We start from the raw sequence: 15000 nt of genomic DNA on the forward strand, positions 1-15000 counted from the left end.
GAGGACCGGTGAAGGTGACAGGACACACGCTGTGGTCAGGTGGACATGCTGGGGGATTGACAGCTCTACCCAGGAAGTCTGTTGAGGTGTGGACCCTCAAAACTCTGTTTCTCTCCGTCTTTACTAGTCTCTCCATCTCGCTCTTGTCTTTCCCTCTCTGTTTCTCCCCTGGCGCGAGTCTTCCTGTCCTTCAGCACAATGGGAGCACAGAGGGCCACAGATGGGGGGTGGGGGGACTTTCTAATGTATTAAAAGTGAAATCCAGAGTGTGTGTGTGTGTGCATGTGTGTGTGTGCGCGTGCTTTAGCTGGTCAGATTAAACAGCTGTGAGTAATCTCACGGTAGTTGCAGACAGGCCAGGAGGGCAGGACTCCTCCCTCTCTCTCCCCCTCGACCCCAGAAGTCTCGGCCCTCCCAGCCAGGCTGTGGTCACTCCCAGAGCCCCTCGGGAGCCATAGCAGCATTTGCCATGTGGAGGAACTCTCCCCAAGGATTAAAGAAGAACCCTGATTAAGGCATGCTTTCTGTCAAAAAAGGTCCACTGTGTCAATCAAATCACAGACAGAGGGTGGGTCAAGATTGTTCAGTCGTCATGGAAATAGAGTGCGTGTACATTATGGGATTCAAGTGAAGTGACCAATCAGTGATCGTCATGCAGTATAAACCGACAAGCATTTTTTTGAAGGAAAAAAGTGACAAGAACCCAGGCCTCAGAGTTTTGTGTGCGGTCCTCTTGAGTTGTTTTGTTGTCGTTGAAGTCAGTCAGTAGAGCTACAATAGCTCCTGAACAGGAATACTGTTTGTTGAGTGTGGTGACAGATGGACGAGCCCTGCCTGCCTCCTCTCTCTGACAGACAGACAGGCAGACAGGCAGACAGGCAGGCAGGCAGGCAGGCAGACAGACAGAGGGGAGGGCAGCCCAACCCTGCAGCACAGGGCCAGGCAGGGTACCTGTCTACATTTGTCCCTGGCTGGGAGCGGGGACATTGCAGCCCCACAGGCAGAAGCCACCAGCTCAGCAGGGCTCCAACTCTAACACCTTGTTGTGTTTAGGGGATCGGAGCGGTGGCCTGGCGAGCGGTGGCCTGGCGAGCGGTGGCCTGGCGAGCGCCCCTTGTGTTTGCGAGGACCACAGTCACATTGTCAACGGCCAATGGAGCTTCTCGAATCTAGAATAACACTCTTGAAAATCAGAGCCTACATGCGAATATGGAAATAGGCCAGAGAAGAGTTTAAGAGAATGCCAACTGTGGAAGGAATAGTGTGGAAGGAATAGTGTGGAAGGAATAGTGTGGAAGGAATAGTGTGGAAGGAATAGACTGGAAGGAATAGTCTGGAAGGAATAGTGTGGAAGGAATAGACTGGAAGGAATAGTGTGGAAGGAATAGTATGGAAGGAATAGTATGGAAGGAATAGACTGGAAGGAATAGTCTGGAAGGAATAGTATGGAAGGAATAGACTGGAAGGAATAGTGTGGAAGGAATAGTATGGAAGGAATAGTGTGGAAGGAATAGACTGGAAGGAATAGTGTGGAAGGAATAGTCTGGAAGGAATAGTATGGAAGGAATAGACTGGAAGGAATAGTGTGGAAGGAATAGTCTGGAAGGAATAGTGTGGAAGGAATAGTCTGGAAGGAATAGTATGGAAGGAATAGTCTGGAAGGAATAGTGTGGAAGGAATAGTATGGAAGGAATAGTGTGGAAGGAATAGTGTGGAAGGAATAGTCTGGAAGGAATAGTGTGGAAGGAATAGTGTGGAAGGAATAGTGTGGAAGGAATAGTCTGGAAGGAATAGTGTGGAAGGAATAGTGTGGAAGGAATAGTGTGGAAGGAATAGTGTGGAAGGAATAGTCTGGAAGGAATAGTGTGGAAGGAATAGTGTGGAAGGAATAGTCTGGAAGGAATAGTCTGGAAGGAATAGTGTGGAAGGAATAGTCTGGAAGGAATAGTCTGGAAGGAATAGTGTGGAAGGAATAGTCTGGAAGGAATAGTCTGGAAGGAATAGACTGGAAGGAATAGTCTGGAAGGAATAGTCTGGAAGGAATAGTGTGGAAGGAATAGTCTGGAAGGAATAGTGTGGAAGGAATAGTGTGGAAGGAATAGTGTGGAAGGAATAGTGTGGAAGGAATAGTCTGGAAGGAATAGTGTGGAAGGAATAGTCTGGAAGGAATAGTGTGGAAGGAATAGTGTGGAAGGAATAGTCTGGAAGGAATAGTGTGGAAGGAATAGTCTGGAAGGAATAGTGTGGAAGGAATAGTCTGGAAGGAATAGTGTGGAAGGAATAGTATGGAAGGAATAGTCTGGAAGGAATAGTGTGGAAGGAATAGTGTGGAAGGAATAGTGGGGAAGGAATAGTGTGGAAGGAATAGTGTAGAAGGAATAGTCTGGAAGGAATAGTGTGGAAGGAATAGTGTGGAAGGAATAGTCTGGAAGGAATAGTGTGGAAGGAATAGTGTGGAAGGAATAGTCTGGAAGGAATAGTGTGGAAGGAATAGTCTGGAAGGAATAGTGTGGAAGGAATAGTCTGGAAGGAATAGTGTGGAAGGAATAGTATGGAAGGAATAGTCTGGAAGGAATAGTGTGGAAGGAATAGTGTGGAAGGAATAGTGGGGAAGGAATAGTGTGGAAGGAATAGTGTAGAAGGAATAGTCTGGAAGGAATAGTGTGGAAGGAATAGTGTGGAAGGAATAGTGTGGAAGGAATAGTGTAGAAGGAATAGTCTGGAAGGAATAGTGTGGAAGGAATAGTGTGGAAGGAATAGTGTGGAAGGAATAGTGTGGAAGGAATAGTGTGGAAGGAATAGTGTGGAAGGAATAGTGTGGAAGGTTTCCATTCATAAACCATTGCTCTGGAACACAGTGTGCCCTGCATGGTTTTATCATATCAGCATACTACTAGGGCCAAAAGAGCCCAAATTAAACACAATATTATGATATATTTATGTCACTCAGAATCATTCACTAAGTTTACATATAGCACATTGGTTAACTACTGGATTACATATGCAATGGTTACTGCAAAATAGTCTTCAAAAAGCAAACAGGAATGACCTAATTAAACTGAATGTCTGTAATTTGGCATTTCAGTTTGAGACCAAAGGTGAATCTGAGTGTCTGCTGTGTTGTTTAGTGGCCCAGGGTCTGGTTGCGTCGTTTGAAACTCAAGCCCTGGTAGAGTTGTGAGTCTGTGGTGTGAAACAGAAAGTTCAGCCAGTCTGGTGGGAGGAGGGAGGGAGGGAGGGCCTGTAGCCAGCAGCAGAAGATCTGAGTTTAGTAGTCTGAGGAAGAGGAGCAGTAAGGAGATGCACCTGTCCGTCCTGGCTGTCCATCCTGGCTGTCCGTCCTTGCTGTCCGTCCTGGCTGTCCGTCCTTGCTGTGCGTCCTGGCTGTGCGTCCTGGCTGTGCGTCCTTGCTGTGCATCCTGGCTGTCCGTCCTGGCTGCGGAGGTGACTTCTCCCTGCTTCCCCAGAAACACTTTAACCCTGAGGACCACGGCACCCTCCTGCACCCCCCCTCTACCAGTCTGCAGCTGCTCTCCCTGGAGGTCAAGACCTAATTATCCTCCCGTTGCTCGTTTGGCAGTGACCCGATGTGTTTGGTTATTTTTGCACTTGACAGTGGTGGGCGGCAGCGGCTGCAGCTTAGCGGGTGGAGTGGGGTGGGTTGGGGTGGGGGTCTGTTCCAAACATAGCCAGGAGTACTAGAGCTACATGCTAGTGGGGAGCCTGTAGGTCTAAGAGGCGAGCTGCTCCCTGCGTGCCCGACATGATCCTGCTGTCCGAGTGGGGTTAGCAGTGGAGTGAAACCCGAGACAGCTGATAGAGAACGACTGGCTTAAACCTTCCTCCTCAGTGCATGCCTCTGTACTGGTCTAATGCAGGTACTGGGTACAGGGCTTGCAGGGTATATACACGTGTATATATATATAATCTCTCCCGGTGGGTACACACACGCACTCGAATACGTGCGCGCGCCCGGTCTCACACACTGTAAAGCTATCTTCTCCGTGGCTGTGAAAGACATCACACTCGGCAGCTCATGTTTTTGTAGCAGAAGGATCCCATTCCACCCACATCCCTCTGACGGCTGCTGCTTCCCCTGTTACACTCAGTGTTTACCATGGAGCATTTAATACTGAGTACTCCAACACTGAGCCAGGGCTGATCACTGGATAATGTGTATGCATGACCCCTGCAAAATATATTACAAAGATTATTACATTTTATCCATATTATTTCAAAGAACAAACATGATTTTGAATGAAAAAGTACGTGATTATGTGTAAACGATGTATTTGAGATTGCAATCAATAGACCTTTTAATACATCAAAAAGATAGCTGACATTTACAGCCTTCTCTCTGCAGCTTTGCGTAAGAAACTACAAGAGTTGTTGTGGTCGTAGTAGGAGGCGAGTGCCAGTGTGGGGACTGGGCAGTGACAAGCCAGTGTGGGGACTGGGCAGTGACAAGCCAGTGTGGGGACTGGGCAGTGACAAGCCAGTGTGGGGACTGGGCAGTGATAAGCCAGTGTGGGGACTGGGCAGTGACAAGCCAGTGTGGGGACTGGGCAGTGACAAGCCAGTGTGGGGACTGGGCAGTGACAAGCCAGTGTGGGGACTGGGCAGTGATAAGCCAGTGTGGGGACTGGGCAGTGATAAGCCAGTGTGGGGACTGGGCAGTGACAAGCCAGTGTGGGGACTGGGCAGTGATAAGAGCCAGTGTGGGGACTGGGCAGTGATAAGCCAGTGTGGGGACTGGGCAGTGATAAGCCAGTGTGGGGACTGGGCAGTGGCAAGCCAGTGTGGGGACTGGGCAGTGATAAGCCAGTGTGGGGACTGGGCAGTGACAAGCCAGTGTGGGGACTGGGCAGTGATAAGCCAGTGTGGGGACTGGGCAGTGATAAGCCAGTGTGGGGACTGGGCAGTGATAAGCCAGTGTGGGGACTGGGCAGTGACAAGCCAGTGTGGGGACTGGGCAGTGATAAGCCAGTGTGGGGACTGGGCAGTGACAAGCCAGTGTGGGGACTGGGCAGTGATAAGCCAGTGTGGGGACTGGGCAGTGATAAGCCAGTGTGGGGACTGGGCAGTAGGACAAGCCAGTGTGGGGACTGGGCAGTGATAAGCCAGTGTGGGGACTGGGCAGTGATAAGCCAGTGTGGGGACTGGGCAGTGATAAGCCAGTGTGGGGACTGGGCAGTGACAAGCCAGTGTGGGGACTGGGCAGTGATAAGCCAGTGTGGGGACTGGGCAGTGACAAGCCAGTGTGGGGACTGGGCAGTGATAAGCCAGTGTGGGGACTGGGCAGTGATAAGCCAGTGTGGGGACTGGGCAGTGATAAGCCAGTGTGGGGACTGGGCAGTGACAAGCCAGTGTGGGGACTGGGCAGTGACAAGCCAGTGTGGGGACTGGGCAGTGACAAGCCAGTGTGGGGACTAAGCCAGTGTGGGGACTGGGCAGTGACAAGCCAGTGTGGGGACTGGGCAGTGACAAGCCAGTGTGGGGACTGGGCAGTGATAAGCCAGTGTGGGGATGGGCAGTGGACAAGCCAGTGTGTGGGGACTGGGCAGTGATAAGCCAGTGTGGGGACTGGGCAGTGATAAGCCAGTGTGGGGACTGGGCAGTGACAAGCCAGTGTGGGGACTGGGCAGTGACAAGCCAGTGCGGGGACTGGGCAGTGACAAGCCAGTGTGGGGACTAAGCCAGTGTGGGGACTGGGCAGTGACAAGCCAGTGTGGGGACTGGGCAGTGATAAGCCAGTGTGGGGACTGGGCAGTGATAAGCCAGTGTGGGGACTGGGCAGTGATAAGCCAGTGTGGGGACTGGGCAGTGATAAGCCAGTGTGGGGACTGGGCAGTGATAAGCCAGTGTGGGGACTGGGCAGTGACAAGCCAGTGTGGGGACTGGGCAGTGACAAGCCAGTGTGGGGACTGGGCAGTGATAAGCTCGTGTGTCCCTGTGTATGTGGGAGGCGGCAGGGCACGGCAGGGGAACAGCAGACCTTGTCCTATCTCCTGGAAAAGGCGATGCCACCTGACCGCTCCAGGCCGTCCCGTCCCACCTGTCCCCAACCGGAGCAGCCCTACCTTTCCTTGTTTGGTCCCTGCTGGGGGCCTCGTTCCAGCCTCGTAGAAGTGTCTCTGTGATAGACAGCGGCAGATCCAGCTGCACTTGTCACTGACTGTCAAGCGCCTGTACATATGGAGGACGAGAGGGGACAGGCGGGGAGTGTCAGTGGGACTGGGGCGGAGGGGGAGTGGCGGGGGGCGGGGGTCCCGTCAGCAGCAGCTGAGTGGACCAGCAGGTGTTACATTATCCAAGAGCTGTAATATTTTGCGTGTCGTTCCAAGCCCCAATCTCTCTGTCTCTCTACTGTAGTACGACATCGTTCACAGAGGCTACGGTCCAAACACTTACCCTCGCCTTATGCCCTTGGGGGAATCCCCGACGCCATCTTGGAGGGTGGTCCAAATGATTAGCCAAGCAAGGGAAGTTTGCAACCTAAACCCTCGTTTTCAGTCGGCTTTGCGAGTGTACAATTATCCGGGGCCTGAAACTCCCCACAATGCAATTCGCGACGGTTGTACTTCCGCTAAGAAAAGTCAGTGAAAACTTAAAAACAACATCAACGGAGAATTCAACATACAAGTGTAAGTAAAAACAAATACAAATAGGTTAGAAATGTTGCTACTACGTAAAAAGTAAATACGTTTTTGTTTGGGTATCTTTTGGAAATTGTAGAAATAAAAGATTTTCCTTCTTCAGAAGTTCCAGCTAGGCAGGCTAACGTTAGTTAGATAATTCACTGGCTAGCTATCGTACAGTCGGCGTATATTAATAATGATGTATTTAATATAAGTAGACATGCACTCATAATTGAATGTAGCGCATATAAAGCACCCACAAGCCACCGGTGGCTGAAAACACAATCATCGCGGGATGAACGAGTGACGAATTTCTGGCCAAGGGTGGTCCATTTAAAAATCCTTCCTCCCTCCCTCGCCCCTCGCCCTGCAACTGTTTTCTCGCCAGACGTCATGATACGTCATCAGAAGTGTCCACTAATTTGAGGGCTGAGGGGATAGGATGTGTCTTTTAAGTGTTTGGACCGCAGCCAGAGTCTCTGCAGCAGAAACAAGACCTCACAGGCAGGCCATCAATACATTCTCTCTCATAACAAATCAGTGGGTCATGAGAGTCAGATAATGGAAGCAACACTGATCAATAAATACAACTCGCCATTAAGAATTTTTTGGGAGAAGTAAATAGCTTGTTTGGGTCTGATTTTGATCGTGTGCGTTCTGTACCTGGATGTTTGCGTTTGGGGGCAGATATATTGTTGGTGTCTGATGTGTCTTTCATGTTTGTCTCTTTGTAACAGTCTCTCTCTCTCTCCTTCTCTTTCTTTCTTTCTTTTTTTCTTTCTTTCTTTCTCTCTCTCTCTCTCTCGCTCTCTCTCTCTCTCTCTCTCTCTCTCTCTCTCTCTCTCTCCTGCAGGTAGCACAGAACAGAAGGTTGGAACGATGCCCGATTCACCTGCTGATGTCAAAACCCAGCCCAGGTTGACTCCGCCCACAATGCCACCTCCACCCCCGGCCGTCAGCCAGGCACCCAATCGCAACGCTTCATTCACACCCACCACCAGTAGGTCAAGTAAGGCATTTTTTTTATTCATTATTTCTCTGTTTGCACTTTGCACCCAAATAGGCACTCTAAAATATGTATGCAGGCTATCTTTCATTTCAAAAATACTTATATCATATTTTACCTAGCATAAAGTACTATTCTGTATTGCTACCGTGTCTGTGTTCTCCCTTGAATGCCTGAATCCTCTTTCTAACTTTATAAAGAACCTTGTAAATTCCCTGAGGTAGTACTATGTATCCATCTTGAAGGTGTTTTGTGCAGCATTGGGCCGGGCAGGATGTGAACAGAATAGTGAGCTGGTAGGAGTGCTGCATCAGCTCTTCTCTGTCATTGGCACGGCTCTACCTCTGCGTCTGTTAGGCTGTTAGGCTGTTAGGCTGTTAGGAAGGGAACCTGCCTGGGCTGCAGGGGAAACAGGCTGCAACAGGCAGCTGCTGGGCTCCATAGGCCTGGCTGTGTGTTTCTGATGATAGCTTCAAAATGACGAAGACTTCAGTCACTTGTGTGTGTACAGGTAGAATTCCCTTTTGGAACAAGTGTCTTGGAGTATGTGTGAGAATGGCTGTGGCATTGTCTCAGTGTGTGTTTGAGTGTGTGTGTGTGTGTGTGTGTGTGTGTGTGTGTGTGTGTGTGTGTGTGTGTGTGTGTGTGTGTGTGTGTGTGTGTGTGTGTGTGTGTGTGTGTGTGTGTGTGTGTGTGGGAGGGAGGGCTTGTTTACCGTCTGTAGTGATACAGGGGGCATTGCTGGGCTCGCCGGGCAACAGACCACTATCTTCCCTATATAACAATGACAGGCCGTGTTGTTTCACCTGTTGTGAAACAGTGTAGCTCGCTCTCCCCTCTAAAACCAGAACACAAGTGGCAGGTCACATGGTTAGCCCACATGTGTGGGCTCCAAGGCTCCAATGGACAGATTAGATTCGAGGGTAGAAATGAGAGGAACGTGTACTGGAACATATATTCAAACACTACCATCTAACACACACTGTTGGCGTACTGCCATATGCACTCCAACAAACTGTGGGAGAATGAAACGCCCTGCAGATTGAAATGTTTTCAAACATATTAGGGATGGGTGGTACTCAGATCGTCATACCATCCTTCTCTCATATCCACCCTTCTCTCATACCGGGATATACGGTCATACCATCCTTCTCTCATATCCATCCTTCTCTCATACCGGGATATACGGTCATACCATCCTTCTCTCATATCCATCCTTCTCTCATACCGGGATATACGGTCATACCATCCTTCTCTCATATCTATCCTTCTCTCATACCGGGATATACGGTCATACCATCCTTCTCTCATATCTATCCTTCTCTCATACCGGGATATACGGTCATACCATCCTTCTCTCATATCCATCCTTCTCTCATACCGGGATATACAGTCATACCATCCTTCTCTCATACCGGGATATACAGTCATACCATCCTTCTCTCATACCGGGATATACAGTCATACCATCCTTCTCTCATACCGGGATATACGGTCACACCGTCCTTCTCTCATACCGGGATATACGGTCACACCGTCCTTCTCTCATACCAGGATATACGGTCATACTGTCCTTCTCTCATACCGGGATATACGGTCACACCGTCTTTCTCTCATACCAGGATATACGGTCATACTGTCCTTCTCTCATACCGGGATATACGGTCACACCGTCCTTCTCTCATACCGGGATATACGGTCACACCGTCCTTCTCTCATACCGGGATATACGGTCACACCGTCCTTCTCTCATATCCATCCTTCTCTCATACCGGGATATACGGTCATACTGTCCTTCTCTCATACCGGGATATACGGTCATACTGTCCTTCTCTCATACCGGGATATACGGTCATACTGTCCTTCTCTCATACCGGGATATACGGTCACACCGTCCTTCTCTCATACCGGGATATACGGTCACACCGTCCTTCTCTCATACCGGGATATACGGTCACACCGTCCTTCTCTCATACCGGGATATACGGTCATATCCACCCTTCTCTCATATCCACCCTTCTCTCATACCAGGATATACGGTCATATCCATCCTTCTCTCATATCCATCCTTCTCTCATACCGGGATATACGGTCATACCGTCCTTCTCTCATATCCACCCTTCTCTCATACCGGGATATACGGTCATATCCATCCTTCTCTCATACCGGGATATACGGTCATACCGTCCTTCTCTCATACCAGGATATACGGTGTTACTGGCTTAGTACACAAGGTGGCGCCAAAAAACGCAAAAAAACAAACATTGGGCATCTATTACTAGAATGCTAACAGAATTAGCACAAGTATTATTGAATTTCGATGGAGGCTGCTAGCTAAATATGCTAAGGAGCGCAAAATAAAATAAACTAATTGCAGAGACAGGCAATCCTGCTAAGAAATGTATACATATATAGGTAGGCGCTACCGAATGTCATTTGTGGTGAGTTTGGACATTTACAAGTGAATGTGGACGAGAGACATTGTCCAAATGAACAAAGTTCCGACGCATGCTTGTCTTAAAGAAGAACAGTACTGGAAATCAAGATCATGGAAGCTGTACAGATAACTCATCCAAAGAGTTTTGACTTCTCAAACATGGCAGAAAGCTAACACAGTATGATTCCCTGTCACCTTATTAGTTTAGCCACTTACTTACATTAACTCCCAAGTTAAACTTAGGGGTCGTGTAAATGCGGAATTCTGTGTTTTTCACGCAGGAAAGAAAGATAAAACGCTAAAGAAATATCTTGCTGCATTTTTTTTAAACACAGACTAATTTTGTGCTTCAGTTGTACTTCTCCGCTCAGATGGGAATTCACCATGGGCATTCAGCACTCTGACTGATATCAAGCTACTTTTCTCTGGTGCTTTTCACTGTGTAGGCAGCCTACTTTTCTCTGGTAAAATGCAAGATTAACTTTCAACAAAACATTAGGAAATGTAGCTGGCTACATTCTTTCTATGATACACATTAGAAATATGATTGTCATGTACAGTTTTTGACAAAAAATACTATATTTTTACATTGGAAGCTCATTTTCTTGTGTAGCTAGCTAACAGCCAAGTAGCGTTGCACTTCTGTTGTCATCTGATGAAAATGAAGCTAATTTCTCCTGAATGTGTTATACTAATGTATTTTCTGTGAAGGAAAACTATAGTTGCACATCCCTGATTACTCTATTGAGGCAAAATAACACTGTTGGCTTTCAATATAAAACCCGACCACTGGACTCACCTGCTCCTGCTTTCTCCCGTTGTGCTATTTCAAACAAAAACGCGACTGGCTCCACTGTTCTGGGGAACTACGGTTAGCTTCATAATGTAAAATAATGTGAGAGGCGAAATGAAGAACGCAATCTGCTTTATCGCTTAACGTATTGCACAAGTTGACTAAAGGTATTTACTTAAAAAGTAGCTACAAATATTAAAATGTGTTGAAAAACCTAAAATAAATAGTTTCAATATTTAAAAATATCCTGGTATATGGTATATATGGTATACTGCCCACCAAGCTTAAATCTTATCATGTTAAACTCACTCGCACAGGCATACATCCTTTAATATCTCAATAATTCAGCCACATACACCCAAGACAAAGAATAAACAAAACATAAAAGTATACACCGTGCATAAACACTCAAAAACAACCCAGAAATATCAGAAGGAACAGAACACTACACTACAGGATGAGATCCTAATGAGTGAATTGAATATGATTTCATTCTGATTGAGACAGACATCTTGTTGTGACAGTCACTGAAGACAAGGGATGGAGTGTAAGAATATCCCACCAGTATTGGGTAATGTACCATTCAGTAGATGAAGCAGGGGAAAGGTGGAGTGTGGAACGGAGGGAGTAGTGGAGGGGTGTGGAGTAGGAGTGTGGCAGCCAGGCGCGGTGGGGAGGCGGGGTGGGGGTGCCCTGAACCTGAAAGCTGCAAATCTACTTTCAGCTGGTGGACATGTGCAAGGACTGATTTAGCAACACACCTGCTATAGGAATAAACTAACACAGGCCACAGGCCTATTTTTGGCACCTCTTTAACACGTTCCTCTTATAGTTGTGTCCTACTGAGTGAGTGGGTGAGCGAAAGTTAGAAACAGACTGGCGAAGGGGAGGAGGGGCGGGGGGAGGGTCAAACGGTCCCACTTGTGAGAGGCAGCTGAAGTTACTGCACACAGAGCCTTCACTCAAACTGGTATGAGCCGTGGCAGAGCAGGAGCAGCAGAGTACATGTTAGCAGCCAAGTGTCTTTACCCAGCCTTAGTGTGTTCCCTGGCCCCAGCCTTAGTGTGTTCCCTGGCCCCAGCCTTAGTGTGTTCCCTGGCCCCAGCCTTAGTGTGTGCCCCGGCCCCAGCCTTAGTGTGTTCCCTGGCCCCAGCCTTAGTGTGTTCCCTGGCCCCAGCCTTAGTGTGTTCCCTGGCCCCAGCCTTAGTGTGTGCCCCGGCCCCAGCCTTAGTGTGTGCCCTGGCCCCAGCCTTAGTGTGTGCCCTGGCCCCAGCCTTAGTGTGTTCCCTGGCCCCAGCCTTAGTGTGTGTCCTGGCCCCAGCCTTAGTGTGTGCCCCGGCCCCAGCCTTAGTGTGTGTCCTGGCCCCAGCCTTAGTGTGTGCCCTGACCCCAGCCTTAGTGTGTGCCCTGGAGCTCTCCACCTCAACCTTAAGGATGCATGTGCCTTCACCACCCTCCTCGACCCTGTCCTCCGGCGCCCTCACACCGCATGGCGCCCGGGGGGAGGAGGTAGAGGGACAGGAGGAGGACAACAGACTGGTACTGACGGAGGGCCTCTCTCCCTCTCTCTCCCTGCAGTGCTGAACGGGAGCAGTCACTCAAGTCACTCGCCCACGTCGCTCAACGGGGCGCCCTCTACACCCAACGGCTTCAGCAACGGCCCCGCCATGTCGTCCACCGCCTCCCTGTCCAATCAGCAGCTGCCGCCGGCCTGCGGTGCCCGCCAGCTCTGCAAGCTCAAGCGCTTCCTCACCACGCTGCAGCAGTTCGGCAACGACATCTCGCCCGAGATCGGAGAGCGGGTCCGCAGTCTGGTGCTGGGCCTGGTGGTAAGTCCTGCTCGCCTCTTCTCCTCTTCTCTCTCCCCTTGTCTGTCTATCTCTTCCACTCGTTCTCCTACTTTTCTGGAGCTACGGTACTTACTTAGTTGTGTCCAACATCTGTTTCTGTCTCTCCATGTCCAGCTCTGTCTGTTTCCTAGTCATACTGTGAAGCTTCTTCTCCAAGTGTTCCAATCTCTCCTTTCCTCTGGTTTTTGACAGAATTCCACCCTGACCATAGAAGAGTTCCACTCCAAACTCCAGGAGGCGACCAACTTCCCGCTGCGTCCCTTTGTCATTCCGTTCCTCAAGGTAAGCACAAAACCCAACGTAGACAGACCCTCCCTGTTCCCAATAGGCTGCCTAGGAATCCCCAGGTTATTTCCCAGTATATCCCTTTGAGCAGCTTTCACTTCTGATATTAGCAAGCATATGGCGATGAAAGTAAGGGCTTTCGAGTACAAAACCCACCCAAACAAACAAAGAATATTCTCCGGCTGGCTGGCCAGTGTAGAAAGCGACCTGGTTTCTGTGCCTGAGCCGTGTGTGATTCCTCCATTAGTGTGTGAGTGTAGAGCTGATTGAAGCTCGCTAGATAAAGGGAGTAGGACCCTACCGATTTCCAACCCAGTCTGCTGCAGCCTGCCTGGCGCTGGGTTGATCTGCTGGTCCATATGGCCATCGTTTGCGATTCATTAAAACTGGCACACGAGTGTTTACCCTGAGTGGCGCGGCGTGGAGCAGAGGGAGGGAGGGAGGGAGGGAGGGAGGAGGGGGGGTAAATAAGACTCCCTGACAGATGTTGCCGGCCCGGGGCGGCTACCACGCAGAGGTTTTCACTCTGGCTGATGTCTTTGGTCTGATCCTGTTACCTGCATTGTCAAACCCACAGTTACGGAGACGAGAGCAGAGAAAAAGAGATACAAAGTCCATCCTTCCCGAACAACTGTCATTATTCATAACGCGTTACTCTGCTGGGGTCCAGAAGTCACAATGCCAGCTGTTCAATATATAACACATGTAACAAATGTGACAGTAGGGAATAGGGAACGTTTGGCACTGAGGCCTTAAGGGACAGTGCTGACGGTTCTGATGGAGGGAGGGGCAGTCCTGCTGACACTGCGTGTGCGTGTCTGTGTGCGTGTCTGTGTGCGTGTCTGTGTGCGTGTCTGTGTGCGCGCGTGCCTGGGTCTGTCTGTGTCTGTGCTGAGTGCTGACCGTGCTGCTTGGTGGTGACTAGGGCCCACATTCCTGTATGTCCCACACACTCTGTCTCTCTGTCCCTCCTGTTTATTCCCAGAGCAGAGGGACATATGGGGGACAACAGGGGGGCGGGCCAAGCTGGAGTCATGCCTGGTTATTAACTACAATTGCAGACATGGTGGTGGCTTGTACGGTTGTGGATGGAATGTATTCCACACACCACATACCAACACAAATGCATTCACATACATACAATACATTCACTACGGAGATCTTGGTTGGCTCAGTGAGGGAAAGATTGTTGTGTAGATTAACAAGCAAACAGTATCTGCTTTATAGAAAGGTGTTAACTAGAAACCAGGCAGCATGTCCACAGTGTGCTAGATAGATAGATACTATAGATACTATAGATAGATACTATAGATACTATAGATACTATAGATAGATACTATAGATACTATAGATAGATAGATACTATAGATAGATAGATAGATAGATAGATAGATAGATAGATAGATAGATAGATAGATAGATAGATAGATAGATAGATAGATAGATAGATAGATAGATAGATAGATAGATAGATAGATAGATAGATAGATAGATACTATAGATAGATAGATAGATACTATAGATACTATAGATAGATAGATAGATAGATAGATAGATAGATAGATAGATAGATAGATAGATAGATAGATACTATAGATACTATAGATAGATAGATAGATACTATAGATAGATAGATAGATAGATAGATAGATAGATAGATAGATAGATACTATAGATAGATACTATAGATAGATAGATAGATAGATAGATAGATAGATAGATAGATAGATAGATAGATAGATAGATAGATAGATAGATAGATAGATAGATAGATAGATACTATAGATAGATAGATAGATAGATAGATAGATAGATAGATAGATAGATAGATAGATAGATAGATAGATAGATAGATACTATAGATACTATAGATAAATAGATACTATAGATATATAGATAGATAGATAGATAGATAGATACTATAGATAGATAGATACTATAGATAGATAGATAGATAGATAGATAGATAGATAGATAGATAGATAGATAGA

General features: G+C 48.2%; 1 protein-coding gene across 9 annotated transcripts in view; it reads left to right on the plus strand.

The window, feature by feature from the left end:
• Positions 1 to 15000, plus strand: part of LOC115167378 (protein CBFA2T3-like) — a 73681-nt gene that overhangs the window by 24126 nt on the left and 34555 nt on the right. For 6 of the 9 annotated variants that reach the window (XM_029721764.1, XM_029721759.1, XM_029721762.1 and 3 more), the window contains 3 exons: positions 7492 to 7647; positions 12453 to 12703; positions 12917 to 13006. In XM_029721764.1, coding sequence (XP_029577624.1) covers positions 7492 to 7647; positions 12453 to 12703; positions 12917 to 13006 — 497 coding nt within the window. The remainder of the gene's footprint in view (positions 1 to 7491; positions 7648 to 12452; positions 12704 to 12916; positions 13007 to 15000) is intronic. The other 3 variants (XM_029721761.1, XM_029721763.1, XM_029721767.1) reach the window with 1 other exon arrangement.

This window comes from Salmo trutta, chromosome 29, assembly GCF_901001165.1.
Source record: "Salmo trutta chromosome 29, fSalTru1.1, whole genome shotgun sequence".
NCBI lineage: Eukaryota > Metazoa > Chordata > Actinopteri > Salmoniformes > Salmonidae > Salmo > Salmo trutta.